We start from the raw sequence: 21,386 nt of genomic DNA, 5'->3' as shown, positions 1-21,386 counted from the left end.
ATTTTTATTGCGTGAGCCGGCGGTGCATTACGCGTACAGTGTGGCGACGGCTACACGAGCTGACGGCAACCTGCTGCGTCACCATGAGTCCAACAGGCGGGGGTGACTCTCCGATCAATAATGGACAGATGTGGAGCCCAGATGTCTGTCACATTCTCTTAATTTGCCGAACCTGAATGAGGAGACGGGAGGGTTGACGCGCCGCCGGCGTTTGACTTCAGATCTCATCATCGGATCACAGAGCATTTTTGAAGTTTCGTCTTTTGAACGTCTGATGGCGTTTGTCTTGAGGAAGCTGCTTGTGTAACCCGCGCCAGATAAATGCGGATGCAGAGCGTTGGAGTTTCAAACAAGACGGAGATGCAGAGGGACTGCTTTTACTCAACATTAGAGGAAAGTAGTTCAAGCACCATTTATTGGAGCCTCTTGTACAGATGGGTAAAAGTGCTTAAAATCAACTATTTCATTATAAAGGATAACGCTGCAGTTACAAATGTAGAAAAATCCAACATTATAATTACTTTTTTCGTGTGTGTAGGGACTAAGACGGCCAGGAAAGTGGATTAATTCTGTTTATTGATTTCCATCCCTAATCGTCAATGTAGCTGAACAAGCAACTATAATTTTCCCAAATAACAGACTTTAGTGATAGCTGGGGGATAACTTATATACTTTGTCTGTCCATCAAGACAACTCCAAAGTGATTTAAGTTTACTTTTATTATCAAATGTTGGCACAGAATTGCTAAGAGGGAATTGCTCGTAAACAGCCTCGACCATGTTCCTGTGGTTTTATTGCATGTATCCCAGAGTTTCCCTCAGTGTATTGTAAGCCTGGCGGGCCTCCAGGCTATACTTGTGCTCCCACCCGGCTTAGGATTACTTATTTATTTAAGTCTTTTTAAAATGTTTGCATTTTTTCAAGACTTTATAGTTGGTGTTTCCGGTATTAATCTTTCAATAACACATAACTACCAAGTGATATTTTCAAATTTTCTGTCAACTTTAAACATTTTGTAATTCAAAAACATGACAGGCTGCTGGATGAATGACTGCCCTAGCGTCCAACCACCAGGCTTAGTAAGTTTTCTGGAGGAAAACCTTGTATCCATTGTCTAAACTTGCTTATATGTGACGTTGTTAATTGACAAAACCGTACCAAAGCTCTTCCATTCCGACCATTTTAGTAAAAATTCTGCAACATTAAAACTAATTTCTATTGTTTTCAGAAAATATTAACATTTTGTGTTCAGATTCACCTCCTGAATCATGCTCTTTGTTTCACCCTGCATGTATGGAGCTCCGTAGAACTAACTAACCCGGATGAGTTGGATAACTTTGGAAAGCTTTTGGAACCATGTCGGTTAGTGGCTGCGTTTTAATTACTTTTATCTGCTTACTTGTTACTTTGTGATATTAAAAATGGAACAAAAAAATGTCGACAGCTTGTTCAAGAATCCCTGAGGCGGTTCTTGTGGAACAGCAAAGATAAGGATTAACGGTAAAACCAGAAGGCCTTGGTAAGATTTTTTTTTATCTCCAGTAACTTACTGTTAGTATTATTTTCTTTTTTACACATTTTGTCTTATTTGTGGCTGTTATTTGATCACATGGGACGTACTTTATGACAGTAGAAAAGTCTCTAAACTACCCACCCGGTTGTAGCCAATCACAGGCTACAACACAGGCAGGACAGAAGTTAAAACATTATTTGTGTCTGAATTTATACTAAACATGTTTTTTTTTTGTTTGTTTGTTTGTTTTTTTAGAAAATATGCTAAATACTTTATCATAATTATTTCTACTGTGGCTTTAACTTATGATCAAAACACCTTAATCTGTTCAGATGAAATGCTTGTAGTTTATAATTATCCTACCCTATAATATGCAAATTTGCTACTTGTTTTTGTTTCGTAGTCGGTCTTTACACAGATTAAATCCGGACCTCCCAATCTGTCTGAACACAACTGCGAATCTGCAATGAAACCTACGTATGAGTACCACATGCTTATTTATTAATGACGTTATATTGTGCTGTCCTTCGTGAAATATTCACAGATTCTGTGAATGTACCAGATAAACTGTAGATGTTACAGCAAAATGATAAAAAGATGCAAAAAAAAAAAAAAACTGTTAATAATGGTCGATAATGAAAAGTGGGGTGAGATTCTGTTGCATCGTTTTCATCTCCCTCTGTGGAAGTTGTGTTTTTTTTGTTTTTTTGTTGTTTTTTTTTAGTTTCGTCCTCTGACCCTCTGCAGATAACGCCTTGAACTAATGCCATCACATTTCATGCACAGTTAGCGTCGCGTTACTTTCCGTTTCATTTTTTGAATCGAATGCGAGCGCGACGTCGATTTCTAGCAGTCGCCTGCTTCCATTATCATTGCAATAATCAGAAATCGGTGCGTTTTCCTAACAGAGTGTCCATTTATCGTCGAGATCATTAGATCTCAAGTGGAGTCTTGAGAAACCGTGTTGAGCGCAGCGGAGGAGTCCTGGTGCGTCTGCTGTTTGATGCCCTGAGAGCATCTAATGCTCCGCTTTCTAACCAATTAGAGACAGAGCACAGGGTCATTGATCTTCCCATAAAAGGGAAATTACTTCCTGAGGATCACCAGGCCCAACTGTGTTTAAAGAACTAAATTGCATTTTGGTCAGAGAGCCTCCACACAAGAGAATGCCACGCTGGCGGGGGAGTGGGGTGTAGTGTGAAATATTAAGCTGCATGTGCATCCTGATTGGCTCTGCTGGACGGCGAATCGCTGCGTTCAGGGTTTGAAAACATAAGTGATTGATTGGGTCGGGCTCACACTGGAAATTGGTGATTGACTGATATGTGAGAGGCTCTCGGAAATGACAGAGGATGATGGGGCATTGATTGTTCTGGTGCCGAGAGTCATTTATCTGGCAGGTTATTTAATTAGTTTTACAAGAAAAAGAAAATGGAATGCATCTTTTGAGACCCGAATGTCACTCTCAGCCCACAAGGTCACACCGCTAAACTGGAGAGCCTTACAGAAATGTTTATTCTCTCTGATGATTTCACCTTTTGTCGTCTTACGACAAACCCCAAGGCAGGTTGTTGGGATTTTATGTGGAAAAATCAACACAAAGTAGTGCATACCCGTAAACAGACGTGGGCATTAATTATATTGTTTATCATTAATCATGATAAATTTCTCATAAAAACTTAGATCTATCATTGTCACAATAAATTCCAATTAATAATGTTTAAAACAAAACAAAACAAAGGTGTCCATATTGTTGGGATTGTTAGTTTTACTTTTTTCTCCCATGTTTGTTCAGCGAGAGAATCAATAAATATGAAAATCTCAATAAGTTCAGTTTGACACAAGTCACATGTTTACGTGCAAATCAGATTTCTGATGCGTTCCCCCCCCCCCCAAACAACTTTCTTTTTGCCACTCTTTCATAAAGACCAGGTTTTTACGAGTGCACAGCTAATACTTGTCTTGTCGACAGATTTTCCTAATGAGCTGCAACAATTTAAATTTTAAGTTGGCATACTTTTCCCATGTACTCTCTTCCTTCTACTTCACGTTAATGTGCTTATTTGTGCGTTGAAATACTTTCAGTTGTTACGACAAAACCTCTCAAAATCCCATGAGGTGTGAATATTTTTCCCACATCTTGGCCAAGAGGTAAAAATGTCATTGCTTAAACCTGTACACTACCTGTTTTTTTTTTTTGTTTTTTTTGTTTTAACTCAAAAAGCTTTGCGAGGGCATCATTTCCTGAAGCTGTTTTGGTATTGTAAAGATTTAGTGAGGTGGGGCACCGTGCAGACGGTCTGGGATCTCGTTGGTTCAGTCTCGAGCCCTCCGGAGCAACCTGGCTCAGAAGCCCCGCGGCTAAACATCCTCCTCGCCTTTTTGCCAGCTTCGCTCATTTACTCCGGACTCGTCTTGTTCAGGCTGCACGAGCCCGGTCAGATTGGAGCGGACAGAATCCAACATGTCTGAGTAGTCCTGCCAGCGCTCGACTCGTAAAGAGCTGTCATGTCAGCTGGAGTCGTTAGCCTGCAACGTGTTTACACTGCAGACGAATCTGGATCCGCTGTGAACTTTGAGCAGTCGGCAGCTTTCGACCTGCTCCGCCGCTGACGAAACTCCCGACACCTAATGAAATCCTCGTCATGATTCTCTCCAGGGCTTAACAGCAGCGTGAGCTAAAGCGAATTTTAATGACAGCATTTGTATCTGCTCACATTTCGAACAAGAGGCGAACAGAGACGAGCATGAGGATAAAAATGCATGTCAGTTGCCTGTATGGGGGAGGATTTCATTATCCTATTGAGACTAATTATGGAACATAATCACATAGGACAAAAAGCTCTTGTAAGTTGTAAGAAAAAAGATAGTCAGGAGAAAGTAGAACGAAGGTAAATTTCTATCATGTAGAAAGTGTTTGCTTGTGGTTCAAAAGTCTGCAAGTGACTTACAGGCTGGAAAAAAGTCTGCAAACGAACAGAGGAGACAGTCAGTCCCTCCAGCGGAAGGCACTATTCCAATTACAGTTAATGAATATTTGCATAAAATCATTTAAAAATATATATATTTTTAATGTCAAAAGGCAGTGCAATCAAAAAGTAGTGACACTAGTTGACATTTTTTGAACAATATATTATGTTACAGTCACTATGTTGGATGTGTTTTGTTGAGGTTTTATGTGGTAAAACACGAGGAAGACGCTCTGGTCATGTTAAATTAAATTCAAACCTTTTGGGATTCATGCAAAAAGCACCTCAAGCCTTTCATAAAACACGGTAGTGGCAGCATCATTCTGTCCGGATGAACTTTTACACAGTAGAAAAAGACAGATGAATGAAGCCACAGATTGGAAGTTTAGGGCCAGGCAATAAATCAAGAACAATGTATATTACAATAAACACGTGATCAATATCAGCTGATGGTTTCAGTGAATGCTGATCCAGAAACTGGGGGATTCAGGCAGAGGAAAGGCTTTAGCCGCTCAACCTCTCATGGTCAGCTAAGCTAGGTTGGTGGCATCAACTAACTCACTCACTCTTTGGTTACCTAGAAACAACCTGTTGAGTAACATAATTTCTCAAAAATAAAAAAATAAACAAACAAATAATGGCATGGAGTGAAGGGAGAAAATGCTCAAGAAGAAACTGGACAAAACTGAAAAAAAAATCATGTTGCCAGCTTTGGAGTATTCCAGTAATTTAAAATAAAAACTGATTGATATCAGATTATTGATATCAACTGATATGAAACAATTATCTGGTAGTAGGTCTTTCAGCCTTATTGCTCAGCTGCAGCGTCGAGGTTCACCTTCCAGCTGGACAACAAACCTTAGCATGCTGCTAAGGTTTGAGTTACAATGGAGCAGTTTAGATCAAAGCTTATTCATCTGTTAGAAAGGCCTAGTCAAAGTCCAGGCCATATTCCAGTAGAGAATCTGTGGCAGAAGCCGAAAGAGTCGTACTGCAGCTCCAACTGCAGCAAAGGGCTGAATATATTTACACACCGCACTTAACAGATTTCCAAATGAAGAATTTTCTGTCTATTTTACAATTATGTGCTGTTCTGTCATATTAATCCCCAGTCAGTGTATTTAATAACCAGGTGACAAAATTGAATAGTTGAAGAGGAATGAATGTTTCAGGAAGGTATTTTAAAATATGGCTTCTCTGGTGACATTACAACAAGAGTTGGGGTCACACAGATCTGTGAAAACAGACAGAGCTGCTGTTTCACAGCTGTGTTTGTAAGTGACTGTTTCCTTAAAGCACATAAATCTCTTACACACTAACTCTCTGGAAGCATTTTCTTCATTCTGGTGTTGAAAATTTCTCCCCTCGAGATATTTAAAGCACCTACTAACCAGTTGGTTGTTTTTTTTTTTGTTTTTGTTTGTTGTTTTTTTTTTGCTATCTCCACCCACTAGCGCTTCTTACCATAACACAGAGCAGATGGGCCTTTTAATAAGAGTCGAACCTTACTCGGCTCAAATTAAGCTTTTCAAATAGAGGCCATAAATGTGGCATCGGCGTTCAGTGCTGCGTTCCGAACAACGAAGCATGAAATCCTGTTCCAGTGCTGCGTGTGGAGACGAGCTCTTTAAATTCACTCACTGGCAGGTTTGTCTCAATTTCTGCATCGTCACTTGAAGGGGACAGACTTCCGTTTTTGTAATTTCCCTCTAGAGCGAATTACAATTGAATGAAAATCATAGGAATTTTTTGGATCGTTTTTCTCCACATCCCAGACTTCCTTTATGGTTTTTAGCTTTCGGTGCTGAATTTCCGTGACGGTCTGCAGCGGTGTGGATTTAGCTGGCCAAAGTCACACTGGTTTGGTCTTGGTTTGGTTTTAAAAGAAATGTTTGGGTTTTTTAAAATAAGATTCTGTGGAGGTAAGATTTCTAGAGTAACTACTCCAGGCAAGCCTAGAAATGATTTCAGCCGCCCAAAATTAAAAATTAAAGCAACTGAAGTCTTAATATGTACTCAAGTAACCCATCCATCAGTATGTTTAAGATTAGTCAATTTTTCAACAATATTTGTAATTTGTTTCTACTTCCTGTGAGCACGTTTTCTGTTTTCGGTTACATGTTTCACCTCACTTTTCCAGGCTTCAATAACTACAATATCGAATAAAATCTCAGTAATTTAAAATAAAAAGTACAATTCTTCTCATTCAAAATCTAAAATGACTTGGAGAAGTAAAATCAGAAGTAGATTTTTCTTTATTCTTCGTTTTGTTTGTGAAAAAACAAAGAACGGTCGTGTCGGTGCTTTATTTTTATTTTTTTTTAGACCACGTCCGGCAAAACACGGATTTTAGCTGAACTGGATCACAATAAAGTCTTAATGTTTCTATATGTGTTGTTGTAAAAAGTCAGGGTTTTTTTTTTTTACCTCTCGTTTCACAAAATCTAGAATATAAAACTACTAATGGCTGGAGTTCATTAATTATTATTATTTTTATTGTTTTTATTTATTTATTTATTTTTTCCTGATTTAGTGTCACTGGTTGTCAAATTGTGTTGAAAATAAAACATGTTCAGCATACAGACTGCTGGAATAAACATAGGGTTGTGTAAAATAAATTAATCTAAATTTTCAGTGACTAAAACAACATGTTGCAGATTTGACCGGTCTTCAGCTGGACTCTTGGGTTTGCTTAAGACAACGCTGCCTTCTGGTTACAACTCCCCAGAGCCTCACTTGAAAAATCTGAACTGTCCCTTTAAGACGAATGAAATAGGTGGGCCTACTAACCCAAAGGTGTTTTTGTACAACAATGCCGTTAAACGAAATGAAAAAGGAAATGAAGGTATTGATTAAATTAGATTACCAACAATGTCAGCTTTTGTAACAGTTTTCACGCGTCTTAAAACATCCCATTTGGCTGCTAGGCAACCAACCTTTACAACCTCCACTTTATGACTTCACTTTACCTTCTACCCAATATTAAAGGATTGATTCATCAATGGGCATTATTTATCTCTTTTCAATAAGTCTTATAATTTGTCTTGTAAATCCAGTGCTTAGTTATCGAAGCTGTTTTTTATATATATTTTGTAAGTTTTTAGTGGATGTAGTTTATTTTGATTGTTGACACCAAAAATGTGAAACCATTTAAATTTGCTTTCAGTCAACTTGTTTGTTGGTCTCAGTTATCTCCACCGAGAGAAATGATTTGAGGAAGGATTTTCTTTTCTTTTCTCTTTTTGTTTTGGTTCATCACTTATCAAAACAAACATTTGAGACTAAACAACTGGTTCTAACAAGCTGTCGCTTTACATGCTGTGTGTGTGTGTGTGTGTGTGTGTGCGTGTGTGTGTGTGTGTATTCTGGCTAATAACAAAATAATTATAAGAAGGGAGTGTGTCAGATTTTGCACCATAAGCACAGAAATCAGGATCAGAAACATTTTAGTAGCTGGAGTTCACGATGCGGTCATGTCCAAAAAATCCTTGGGGTGAAGAATTTCACTAAGCCTCTTCAGGCACACGGTCATTTGCTGCTGTTGTTTACATAAAACTGTACGAAAGGTCTTTGTTTTGCTTTTTGTTTTCTGTGTCTCTCACCCAAATAAATACAGATCTTTCCCCCAGCTTTTGTATATTTTGGAGTCACAGCAATACAGATGCACTGTAAAAAGTAAAAAAAAAAAGAAAAATCCTTTGAAACTTTATTTATTTCAGCAATTAAAACCAGCATTTAAACTCGTATATAAACTCATTACACATGGTGATATTCAATGATATATTTCAATGATTTTTATTGTTATTTTTTTATTTTGATGATTGTGGCGTAAAGCTAAAACAAAAATGTATTTCAATTACAACTACTTTAACTAGTTCACTGAGATGCATTTGTGAAAGTTGTCTGATATGTAAAATTGTCCATCCAGTGTCTGACTGATTATTTTGTATTGCTTCAACTCTCTTATATCTTCTCTTTTAGAAAATAAAACCCAAACTTCTCAAGATATATAAGCCTAAAGTTCAGTTTATGTGCAAAACGTTTTAAACTAACCTCTGCTTCTTTTCTTTAGGCGCTTTGGAGAAACATGTGATGACCCATGCAAGGCAGACCGCTTCCCTGAGGCAGAACCACACTAATTCTGACTGGTGGGACACCAGCCATACCTGGCCTCATGGTGGCACTATGGGCGGCGACTGGCCTGAGCGTACCTTACGTTTCGGCAGGACAAAGAAGATAAGTGGGGTCACAAGACAAAGGAAAGACCAAGAGCCCAAGAGGATGAACGAGAAGAGAGAAGGAAGGAGAAAGTCGGATGAGAGCAGACAGCTTGAGCAAAGGCGAGACAAGAAACGGGTCCGAAAGTTGTACCCGCTACGTGGTCGGGGTGGGAATCCAGAGGAGGAGCTCAGCTGCCATGTTCTCCTTACCCGATTGGAGGAAGGCTCACGTGAAAAGCCCAAGTCTAAAGGCAAAGGAGGAAAATACAGGCCCAAAACCAAACCCCAAATGGACAAAACAAGAGACAGGATGAAGGCAAAGTCACTACCAAAAACCAAACTGAAATCAAAACACAAAGGTCTGGCTGACTATCCTGAGCTGAGAGACTTACAGCCACGCAAGCGCAGACTGGCGTCTCTCAATGCTGAGGCAGTGAATAGTTTACTGCTTGAAAGACCCACCGACGCCCAACCAGTAGCCAAACAGGCCAGAAGGCAGGAGGATCCTCTGGACGGAGCGGTTTCTCTGGATCCAGCCAGAAGTTCTTTGGCTGGAAGTCTGAAAGCCTCACGAGGCAACATTAGTAAAGTCTCTCCACCCAACAAGGTTGAACTGTGCCAAAGTCCTAAGCCGAGCAAGAAGGCTAAAACCAGCCGAGGCTATGAAAGAGTCTGGATGAGTCAAGAGTGTTTAGACGCACCTGCACCAAGACGACTAGCTGGACTCAATGCTGCAGCCCTGCTGAAGTTAACAAGCTCCTCAGCCACCAGTAAGCAGAGAGTAAAGGCAGCACCCACCGCAACCGTTACGTCCAACTCTATGGCTCCTGCCGCGGCCTCCACCCCAAAGCACCAAAACAAGCACCACTTACAAAAGAAAGGCAAGAAGCCCCCTCCACCGCCCACTGGTTGTTCAGCCTGCAAGAAAAAAGCGGACTTTGAACCCAAGGTGGAGCGGGAGACGAGCAACTGCACCCACCGCCTGACCAAACCAGGGTATCAGTCTCGTAGCATGCTAGGTTTCCCGCTAAAGCAGGTGAAGGAGGAGCAACTGGAAACCGAACTGAGCCCATACTACTGCTGTCCCCCAGAGGGTTCTGTGGAGTACTGCCACCGCTTGGCCTGCTTCCTCGGCCAGCAGCCGTACGGAGACTCCGATGACCAGTCTCTAAACTCAGCCATGACCCCCGTGAAGCCAGAGTGCCTAGTAACCTCACCATCTCTCACACATTCCCACACACACCGAGCACTCGCCCTTACCCCGCACCCATGCCTCTGTACCGCTGACCACTGCTTCCCCGGCTACTACGTCCACATCACCCACCCAACGCACACTGGACAGACTTCAGCATCCCTGGCCACGCGGCCTCTCAACTTCAGCTCCACCGGCTTGTGCCCCAGTCGCATTACCGGATCCAAGCTCCTGGGGGGTCAGGTGTCGCACCCGTCCGGTTTAGGCCACCCCGCCTACTGCAACTCTGTGGCTTCCCCCTGTTACGGAGATGCCTGCGGGATCAGTGGCTACAGCTACAGAGCGCTGCCTCCAGTGACGGGCAGCGGTTGTTCTTTTAGTGCAGGATGCACCGGATGTACGCACAGCATCAAGACAGGTGAGTGAAAAAAACGAAAACCGATGAATCCGTCCGGATTTTCTTAGTTTTGGGTGGTTGGTGATCGGCCGATACTTAAATGTGAAACCGATGTTGTCCACCGATCATATCTGCCTCTTCAAAGGTCTGGAAATCAGCCACTTTCCCCTTTTAGTCTGCAATGACAAATAGCCTGACTGACATACCCACCCACCAGGTCACCAGGTTAACAGATACTGTTGCCAAATTTGTCGCTGTACTTAGTGACTTTTTAGGCAAAATCAGGATGAGCATGTCAGGCTTTTAAAAGATCAGAGATAGACCAGAAAACTGCAAACATTAAAGCTAACTAAACTTGTCCTGCTTTATCCAATTAGAATGACCAGAATTTTTTTCTCAAATTTAGAAGTTAAAATGTATTACAATTGCCCTGAATAAAAATGTTTTGGTTTCACAAGCGTCTCATATTAGTTTAGTGAAATTCTGGCCCAGTCCTCTTGACAAAATGGCTGTGATTGAGTCTGATTATCGGCCCTCTAGCTCACTGAGCCAGTCTCAGCTCTGCTCACAAAAGTCAGGGCTTTGTGATGGCCGCCATAAAAGATTGACTTTTAACTTTTATAGCTAATTTCTCTGCATGCTTATGGTCTTGACAGTTTGGAAGTCAAATTTGGTCCCAAGCTTTAACGCCCATATTTCCTTATCCTGCTAGGACTATTGTATTATATGTCAAGGGCCAGAAAAAGGCATCGCAGTAAAACATAAAAAATGAGGAGAAGTATAATAAAGATGGTATGATAAAAAAAGATAATATCTTGTCATTATGTGTTTGGTTTTAGCTTTCTGTTTTTACTTATGATAAGACAAAGTAAGTGGTCTTATTCCATAATTCCTGAGGATCCCTGAAAGTCCTTCTAGGTTTTTCTTTAAATGTTAGCAACTTTTTAGCTTTTTTTTTTTTTTTTTTTTTTTTTTGGTCTACTCTGCCTCTCTGACCATGACCACATTGTTCACCATAAAATAAGGAAAGCTGCTGTTAGTTGTGGTCAATGAGGAGAAGTTAATAAGCCACTTAAAAAAGAGGGGAGTGAATAGTTGGGCATATATTTAAAGTTGTATGTCTAATTTTGAGACGAACAATAAATTTAAACCCAATTCTAGTGGTTTTTTTTCTTTGTTTGTTTGTTTGTTTGTTTTTGTTTTTTTACATCATCAAAATAAGGAAATCTGTAATAGATGATAATTAAATTAAGTGGATGGAAGAAATGTTGATGACCGCCTTAAACCGTCTTTAATTCTGTGAGAACCCAAAAAGATTGCAAGTCTGTCTGCCGTCTTGAAGGCAAAATCTACCACGTCTGTTTTCCACCACGTCTTGTAATAAAACTCTCTCTTTAAATCTGTCAGGTTGGGGGTTTTTTAAAAGTTTTTTTTGTTGTTTTTTTTTGACCGAGTAAATCAAGATGCGATCCTAGCACACTTCAAAACAAAAGCAGCCTTTTTGTAGATGCTTGCAACTGTCCGTGTTTGTGTTGGAAGGAGAACGTCGAGCCTTGAGCAAATCCCCCCCTTTGCTCCTGTTAGCTGAGAATGTTGGACAGCAGGTTGTCTTTATTGGAACCTGGGTCAGAACTGATTGCTTTGTTTTATTGATTGGACCAATTCAGCTGCTCAGGGATAAAAAAATAAAATAAAAAATTACACTAAAACAGTTTTATTTGTCATAAAGTAGAAGTGAATGCCTTCTTAAAACAAATTTTAGCAGCAAGTAAAGCTGCATTTTTTATTTATTTTTTTTTGCGTCTGCATATCTCTTAACATCATTCACTGTGATTTTATAACATTTTGTCAATATGGACATAGTATAACCACAGATTACCACCTTTGTTTTGATTATTTTTTTTGTTACGTGTTGTTTCAGAGGATATCACAATCGAAATGTGAGAACTGGGTTTCAAATTATTATTTCATTAGTTGAGGGGAAAAAGTTTTCTTGAACAATCTGACTCTTTGGAGAAGAGTAAATTGCCCACCAAGCCTAACAACGGCAATAACTGGCAGTGAGAATTTTACATAACTTGTGGGATTTTGTCCCACTCCTTGAGTCCAGAACTGTTTCAGTTCAGTCACATCGAGCAGATTTCAAGCATAAATTGCCTGTTTAAGTTTATTGCAGCAATGACTTTGACTAGGTCACTTTAAACCTGGTTTAAACCAGTAAATAATGGCACTGTAAATACAAAGTTGCATTAAAACTTGTATTAAAAGTCCATTAAAATGGTCAACTTTGCATTAAAAGTGTCATTATTTACCGAATGACACATCATGGCGGCAGTCAGACATTCATGAAGACTTTCTTCACCTTCATGACAGACGTTATGTCACGCTTATGAACATGTCTCATCAGTCTTGCGAATGCCGCGTCAAATAAAGTGTTACCTTTTTATCTAAAGGTCTGTTAGTAATCAACCCAACAAATTTGCTTAATCACAAATGATGATGATGATGATGATGATGTAAGAGTAGGGGTGATTGTGCAGGGTTTCCCCCAGTGTTTTACAAGCCTGGCGGGCCACCAGGCTTTACTTGTGCCCCCACCATGCTTAGCATTACAGATTTATGTAAGTCTTTTTAAAATGTTTGCGTTTTTAATACGTTATATTTGGTGTTCAGGTATTTATCTCCCAATCTTTCAATAACACATAATTATCGAGTGACATTTTCAAATTTCCTGTCAACTTTAAACATTTTTTTTAACTCGTAAATGCGACGGGCCGCAGGATGAATGACTGCCAAACGCCCAACCATTGGGCTGAGCAAGTTTTCTGGGGGAAACCTTGGCCAGGTAGATTTGGGAAATCCTCAGTTTCACACAGACTTAAAAGTTTCAGCTCATTGAACAAAATTATGACATAAATAATCTGAGCAAATACAAAAGTCAAAGAATTGAGCCAAAAAGTAGAAGAAAGGGAGAAAATAGTTTATTTGGTACTATAAATTGTTTCAGTCAAGCTAGTCAAGATCCTACATGGTTGATGATTTCTAGGTTAATCTGGGTCCTCTGTTAGTTATTCTTGCTAACATTGTTCGAGTTAGGATTACAATCATACCAGACCAGCTAAGTCTGTACTATAAAACTCTGAGGTGAAATTAAAAAGCACTTGGATGGATGATAAATGTGTGCTTCCATGCTGTTTCCAGAGGCTTACACAACCCCACAGGGCGACCACAGCCCTTCCCTTCTGGTTCCCCCCACCATGCCAATCGCCCAGTGTCCACTGTCCAGTGTGCCCACTGCCACACAGACTAAAAGCCGCCTGCTGACGCCTCTGTCTGGCCGAGATCAGCCCCTGGCCATGTTAAAGCTAGCTAAGGAATGCCCTCAGAGCACAAAAACCTCCAACGGCTCCTCCGTGGGCCACACCCGGCTCCTGACGAAACAGGCGACCCCGGTGCCAAGCCTCGGCAGCGGCAAGCAGAAGAAGATCAGCCGCAGACGTGCGACGAACGGCTGGCGGCCCGTTGGCATCCCCACAGACAGGGAGGTCTTCGTTGCGGTAAGTTGCTTGCTTCTCGGGAGAAAAGTTTGTAAATCTTCCCACATTCTTCCTCTTTTGTAAAGTAAATCCTGCATGTTTGTAATGCCAGGGAGAAGATGAGGCCGCAATGCGGAGCTGTTACGAGGGAGTCGAGAGGGACGGCGAAGTGATCCGTGTCAGAGACACTGTATTGCTGCGATCTGGTCCCAGGAAGAAGTCCCTGCCGTATGTCGCCAAGATATCAGCATTGTGGGAGGACCCCAAAACAGGTAAGACGTCAGGGTACAGGCTATCCATAAATCACAGAAAAACAGAGCAGCGACTTATTCTAATCAGAATTGCAATGTCAGGACACTGTGGCGGATAAAAAACAATTTAGGGCATGAGCCAAAAAGAACAACTCACATACGCGTATACAACCGCGATGATGAACCCCGTCTTGATGCAGTTGAACACTGTGAACTCCACATCCTTCATCCCAGCACACCTGCACTATTCAGAAGACACCAAATTCCCTTCATTTCCTCTCATACACTTTGAAAAATGTAGCTAAAAAACCCCCAAAACAAAACAAAAAAAAGAGAGCGAATACATTTAAATATTCATATATCTCAATTCAGATCAGCTGACTGTGTCACATCTGTAAAGGGGTTCGTCTTTTATAGACGAATCTGACGGACAGAGGCGGAGATGACCGACCGGTTCAATGATGCTCTGTGCGAGAATGTACGGCAGAGTGTGTTCAGCCGATATCTGTGTGTTGGTCTTCCTCAGGAGAGCTGATGATGAGCCTTTTCTGGTACTACAGACCTGAGCACACCCAGGGAGGCCGAGATCCCAGAGCACACTGTGAGGTGAGGCGTTCGGCAGACTGCAGCTAGGAATTAATTTCTCCCAGTGGGTCGGTGACGGTTGTGCAACCTGTTCTGTGCCAGAAATACATCTATTGTTACGGTTATGAGCTTAATGCAGTACATATTGTATTTTTAAGTGCTTCGATATACATTTTACAAGTAGCAGCGATATGGAGGAGAATGTTGTTTACACACAATAGCGTGGACAGTGGCTGTTGCTGGAGACTTCATTATCTTTGCCTCGGCAGCCCTGAGATTGTCGATAGCTGTTTGGTTCCTCGGCTTAACCACACTGCCACAAAAAAACGAAAAAAAAAAAACGATGGTATCTCTTCGATCTCAGCTTTGGAGAAACCCTAGAACAAGGAGAGGAACGGTTTCACTCTCTGAAAATGTTTCCAGTGAAAGTCAGCAGCAGTGTGAGCTCACTAGAGCGTTTTTCTGTTTTTTTGGTTTTTGTTTTCTAGCATGGTAAAACAAATACACCTCAACAAATCTCTCATGAACAGTTGTAGTTTCCTTTGTGCTCACTGCTGCAAAGTGTTGCTGTTTCTTGTGTCGTCTTTCGGGGCACAGCATAAAAAATAAAATAAAATAAAAAACCCCCCACTTGTGGTGATGTGACGCTGTACACCCACTGTTGGTTTCAGAATGAGATTTTCGCCTCTCGGCATCAGGATGAAAATAGTGTGGCCTGCATAGAAGACAGATGCTACGTTCTCCCTCTAGCCCAGTACTGTCGGTGAGTAAAAAAAAAAACAAAGAAACACACTGACGAGTCATTTGTTTTCACGTCGAGTCTCGGCGTCTCTTTCCTGCGACAGATTTGCTTTCACGTCGTCTCGTCTTACTGTTTGGTTTGCAGATTTTGTGCCTTGGTGAAGCGGCGTGCCGAAGGCGCCCCACCTGGCAGGGCCAGCATGGTGCCCTTCCTGCCCGACTTCGCCCCTCCCTCCCACCGCTGCGTGCCCATGGACGTCGACCCCGAGCTGGTGTACCTCTGCCGGCACGTCTACGACTTCCGATACGGACGCATCTTGAAGAACCTGCAGTAGAGCGGGAGCCTCCCCCCCCCGTCTCTCCCCCGTCGGGTTGCATGTACACATTACGAAGCACAGATCCCTTTAGTTACATACTTAGGAAGTTAGAATGTCGTAGGGAATCTCGGCTCAGTCATCCGTCCGCTCAGATTTTTCCCCACCTCACCTTCCCTGCCAGAAATGCCGGGCGCCAGGTCGAGCGGCGCGCCGGTCAGAACCGTGTCTCCTTCCCCTGAAGCACGTTAGCGCAACAATCATGTTTGTTCCGTTTGAGAGCCGCCGGCGCAGCGACGGTCCGGCACGCCGCTCCGGTGCTTCCAGGGAAACATGAGGCCGGCCCTGTCAGCTCCGCGTTAACGCCACCCGACAAGCATGGGTGAAAGAGCAGCTAATGGAGAGTGTCATCCTTTCTCCCCTGATTCGACTCTGCACATCGTGCGTGTGTGTGTGTGTGTGTGTGTTTGTGTGTTGAGTGTTATCACTGAGGTTCAATATAGTGACATTTAGGAGGGTTTTAGATAATCAAACCAAGCAAGAAAGTAGCTTTAGAGGAATTGGAGCGTTTTCAGTTTTTTTTTTTTTTAGTTTTTTTTCCTGCCGCTGAATTAAACAGTTTCACATCAAGCAACTGATTGGGCTTGAAGGCAGAGATCACCGTGTATTCCTGATAACATATGGTTATTACTTATATGGTGAGACAAAAATCCCAGTCAGTCGAGTTTGTTAATCGACTGACTGAAGAAGAAGCGTGTTGTGCTTATTTGAGGTAAATGGCGAGACCACGCTGATATCAGGCTGCGCATGACGACCGATGTTTTGACTTTATGTACCTAATGTAATAGACCAGAAAGCAGAAACAGTACCTTGCAAAAGTATTCATGCGTTACAACACACGGTTGTAACGCATGTTCCTGTGTTACAACCGTGGATTTTGATGTATTTCATGCCGGCTTTTATGCGTTAGACCAACACAAAGTTGCACATAATAGAGAAGCTGTCATGTAAATTTAGTTTTTTTTACAAACTATAATCAGATTAAATATTTTGGCATGTATTCTATTCGCTTATTATGATGCTTCCACTACTGTGTTCAACAGTGAATAGGGTGCAGTGTTAGTGTTTCCCGTCACAAAGTGTTTTTGAAACAAGCTAAAAAGCTTCATTTTAAATTAATCTAGCAGCAGCATTTACTCCTGGATGTTTGCTAATGGGTCACTTTTCCTTCTTTCCTTCATTTGTTGATCAGGGCGTTGAATACAAATTGTCAACTTTTGAGATTTCGTTTGTGAGATAAACTTGACTTTTTTTTTTTTGGCACTACTGCGTGTTGGTCTTCCACTTAAAATCAACGTTGAGCACATCTAAGTTTGTTGTTGTGACGAGACGTAAAATTTGCGAATACTTTTGCACCGCACTGTATTTCAGTTCCTTCCAAGTCTCCACGATTAGGACAGTTTTCATGTCGCCAGCTCTCGCCTGATTCCTAATCCCTACAGCCCGTCCAGGAGGAACCAGAGGATGTGGCGCAAATTTGAACGCCCCGAGTCTCCGTCTCGTCGTCAGCACTTGTCCCCATGTTTTGTTGCACTAAAACCAATCCCTCATGAAAACACGCGGTCGCCTCTTTGTTTCGTATCGGAGCTGCCGAGACATTGGCGGGACGTGAAAGGCGGGGCTTACTGTAGCGCATTTGTTCGGGTGTTGCTGTTTTTATCGCGAAGGAGACATTACGGATGTAACGGTTTGTGCAAACTGTTCGTTTTGATGACCAGAGACGAGTCGACCAGCATGTTTGCCATGGCAACTCGACGCTCTTCGTACTGGATGAAATCAGAATGGATCTAGAGTAATTCCTTTTTCTTTTTCCCCTCACATATAATCCTAGAAATACTCGGTATATATTTATGTACGTATTCACACTGTTAATGTGACTAGATGTGCAGAAGGCTTCAGGATTCAGTCCTGTCTTGCTGTGCAGGCAATCGTAGCACTGTGATAGATGTGTGACTGGACTGAAGGGGTGTTTCCATGCTTTCAGATGAAGCTTTTGCTGATTACAAACCACGCGCCCTCTCATTGCCTCCAAACCTGCAACTTCATTCCCCGTCAGCGTGCGTTCGAGTTCCAGCTGCAAAAGATCCCCTCTCTCTGAAGCCATCTTTAAATCTCCCCCTCTTCTTTTTGAAGCGCATCAACCCTGACTCAAAACTAAATCAAACCCTACATCTCCTTCTTTTCCCCCCTGGAGTCTTCGAAAAGGGTATCGATATATGTCTATATATTCTCACTACTTTACAATTTCTCCTCCTCCTATAGAATATTTTATTATGTCGATTTGCTAAGATGGCACATGCAATATATTTTTTAGAATTACTATTTTTGAAGAATGAACTTAAGAAATCTTGACAAAGTATATGCATTGCTTTTCTTTTCTTTTCTTTTCTTTTCTTTTCTATTTTTCCCCCAGTAGATATCAGGTCGGTCTAGAGTCGATGTTTGACCAAACGAAAGAGAACTATAAGGAGAACATGTCTGAACCCCAGGACGCACGGGGCAATCTTTAAACAAGCAGACGGCCAATGCACAGTGTTGAAATTATTATTATTTTCCCTTGCAAGATCTGTAATAATTATATTTAAAGTATATTTAAATGGAGAAAACAATTGAATATATTAAGATGTCAGTTTTTAAGTTATTTGGGACTTATTATGTAGATCCTGCGTATTTGTGCTTCAGGATAGAAAGCAGTTTTTTTGTTTATTTCTCATCTTAGAAGCTTAATGAGGTTTAGTAGCAGAAACATAACCATAGGTTAGCTTCGTTGAGACCAGAGCAATTTTCGCCAATAGCACCTTCGCTCTGGAGGACCTAAGTTTGGTTCCCAAGTGGCCAAACGGAAACCGGACCGACCTTAACGGGACAGTTCGGGACTTTTTCTAACTGAGGTTCTGTAAATGTTAGGAGCAGTTCATATCTTGCGACCTTCAACAAACGCCCTCTGCGTTGATTCTGAACTATCCCTTTAGGCGTGTAGTTTGGGAGAAGCGTCACCGGAGCTCTCATTGACGAGCTGAAGTCAAAACGAGACAAACATGGGACAGGAAGTTCCTCTGAGGTCCTAAGCTGAAACCAGAAACCCTGGTGCAAACGTTTAGATGTCACTTGCGAAAGATGTAAAGTATTATTGGATGTAGACTGACAGTATTTCAAAACAGTTGCCCTTTAAACTCTACAAGGAGCATCCCTTTCTGTCTTGTTCAGGTTAATTGGTGGATCGGCATAGAGGAAACATTATGCTAACGTTAGCATAAATGATATTATCATGTTGGCTTTCACTAGCTGGATGGCTAGCATTAACTCAGTCCATTCAGCAAGTCAGCTTTAGCTTTAAAGTCAAAATTAGCATTTAAGCTAATGCTAGCTTAATCATTAATCATAAAGATGTCTCTTTGCCCCCTAGTGGTCAGGCAAAGCAAGATTACAGATGTTGTCACACCAACGTCCCTTATCTGTTCGCCGGCCAGATGCAGGCGCTTCCTGAAAAAGCAGCCGAGGAAAACTCAGACAGCCATGTGCTCCCCTCCCAAGTGCTGGCCAGCCTTGCAAAACGCATGGACTTCGATAGCCTGCTGTCATTCAGTAACCTAATCAGCCACAGGCTATTTGCATGGAGACAGTTGTGTCCTTATTTCCATGACAACAAGGTTGGGCAAGCACTCAGGAATAAGAAGTTTCAGCAAACTATGATGTGAAACACTGAGTAACCTTCGCTGATGTGTGTGTGTGCGTGTGTGTGTGTGTGTGTGCGCGTGTTCACTCCATTAGACAAAAGCACCCGACCAACCTGTGAGATTCAGCTTTCTCTGTGGCCTGTATTGATGCTTCTTGTTGGCATATATTTTGATATATTTGGAAAATGTGGGATATACAGTTTAGATATTTTTGGAGTAGAAAGAGTTGTGTATCAGATCACTGTCACTTTGTCATGCTCTCTGAAGATCTCTTGGATTTTTTTATTTTATCTTATTTGAAAGACTATATCATCCTAACTGATTTAATGTAATGTTGAGAGAATATTTATAAAATTTAAGTCCTTTGTGAAAACTGTGACTGCATTTTTTTTTTTGAGGGGGGAGGGTTCGTTGCATGTTGCTCGTTGTTTAACCAACAGTCAGTTTGTCAGGTCGTATCAAATGGTACCTTCTTTTAGTTTATTCAATTTACTTTTATTTGAAAAAGCAAATATGCTATTTGCAATTATCGGAACATGACTGTGGACGTAGACGGAAAAGGAAACCAAAGGTCACGGCATGAACGTCAGCAGGAAGTGGGTAAGTTTCCTTCCAATCAGCTGTAATAATGATCGTGTCCACGTGAGGGCAGTAGTGAGACATTGGCGGCAGATGGCTGTTAAATTCTCTCCTGACCTCCCAAGTTTTCGGGCTGGAAGAACAGCCTGAGCAGTTCATTAATTAGACTTCATAATACAACTAGACACAGCTTTTGACCTGAGATGGCTCCAAACACACGTTTCTATGTTCAGACTAAAATGTCTGGGCTCTGATGTTTCTGTTTTATTAAGGTATGTCTAAAAGAAAGAAGGCATTGTTTTCACAAAAATTATGTGTAAAAGCTGTTTGTTTTATTTTTCTCTAGAGAACATTAGTTCAAAACAATAAAAATCAGGGAACACAGCAGACAGGTGAAGAGGTTTAAAGGGTTGAAACAACATCCCAAGCTTTGACTACGTCACAGTGCGCTGTTAAATCCTTCATATGAAGATTGAAATCAAAATGGCAAAACTGTAAGCCATCATCTGACTCTGTCAAAATGGGAGGCCCGTGCTGTCTGAATATTTCCCGACGAAACCGTATTCTGTCAGCACAGATTGCGAGCTGACTTAACAGGAAGTCTGATGATGAGAAATGATGAATGGGGAGAACAAACATTCATCACAGCGGATGAGAGAACGTGAGCGTGTCAGGACGCGACGACTTTATTGGATTAAACTCAATAACACAAAGATGAACGTGTTTGTTTCTCATTGAAAGTTTCTCATTCGTTCTTATGACTTACGACTTCCTCCGGGAGACCAGAGAGCCTCGACGCATCAGCAAACGGACACATCTGCTGGAGAAAGAATCAATCCAATAAACTGCAAAATAGACACAAAAAAAAACCCTTCTCTCATCAGGGTGGGGGGCAAACCTAATCGCCTAACTAGCTTTTCATCTCGCACTGTTTCTTTCCCATGGTAGTCTAATTACCACATCCGGCTTATTATCCTCCTGATGACTGTAATTAATCAAATTCTGCTCCCTAATCTCTGGATCTCGTCATCCTTACAGTAGGCCCAGGCTGACCACGCCGGATGGCGGCCTTGTGTAAGCTCTTTTAAGGGGAGTGTGTGACTGTGTGCTTGTTGGAAACTTTGCATGCAACAGCAGATTCTCCAGCCTCACTCTGCCACGTTTCATTTTTCCATCAGAAGAATGTTGTTCTTCAGGATGGAGGTCAGGACCCTTCGGCGCCTCCTTGAACCGGCGGTTGTGTGTTTGCACCTGGAACGCTTGACGGGAGAGTTTGTTTTGTCATTCCCCCCCCAACATTTTCCACCTACTAAGAAAATAAAGACTCTTGCACACTCCTATCCTCCTTTTGA

At 41.6% G+C, this 21,386-nt stretch overlaps 1 protein-coding gene across 4 annotated transcripts in view; it reads left to right on the top strand.

The window, feature by feature from the left end:
• LOC122824995 (bromo adjacent homology domain-containing 1 protein-like) overlaps nt 1-19,944 on the top strand; it is a 41,814-nt gene extending 21,870 nt beyond the window's left edge. For 2 of the 4 annotated variants that reach the window (XM_044106009.1, XM_044106010.1), the window contains exons 2-7: nt 8,555-10,312; nt 13,493-13,848; nt 13,940-14,099; nt 14,605-14,684; nt 15,335-15,426; nt 15,550-19,939. In XM_044106009.1, the coding sequence (XP_043961944.1) occupies nt 8,575-10,312; nt 13,493-13,848; nt 13,940-14,099; nt 14,605-14,684; nt 15,335-15,426; nt 15,550-15,739 (2,616 nt within the window). In that variant the 5' untranslated portion in view covers nt 8,555-8,574 and the 3' untranslated portion in view covers nt 15,740-19,939. Of the gene's footprint in view, nt 1-8,554; nt 10,313-13,492; nt 13,849-13,939; nt 14,100-14,604; nt 14,685-15,334; nt 15,427-15,549 lie in introns of all 4 variants that reach the window. The other 2 variants (XR_006369570.1, XM_044106011.1) reach the window with 2 other exon arrangements.
• The last annotated feature ends 1,442 nt before the right edge of the window (nt 19,945-21,386 follow it).

The sequence above is a fragment of the Gambusia affinis genome, linkage group LG22 (assembly GCF_019740435.1).
Source record: "Gambusia affinis linkage group LG22, SWU_Gaff_1.0, whole genome shotgun sequence".
NCBI lineage: Eukaryota > Metazoa > Chordata > Actinopteri > Cyprinodontiformes > Poeciliidae > Gambusia > Gambusia affinis.
Note: the sequence above shows the minus strand (reverse complement) of the source record. Positions and strands in the feature narration are given on the sequence as shown.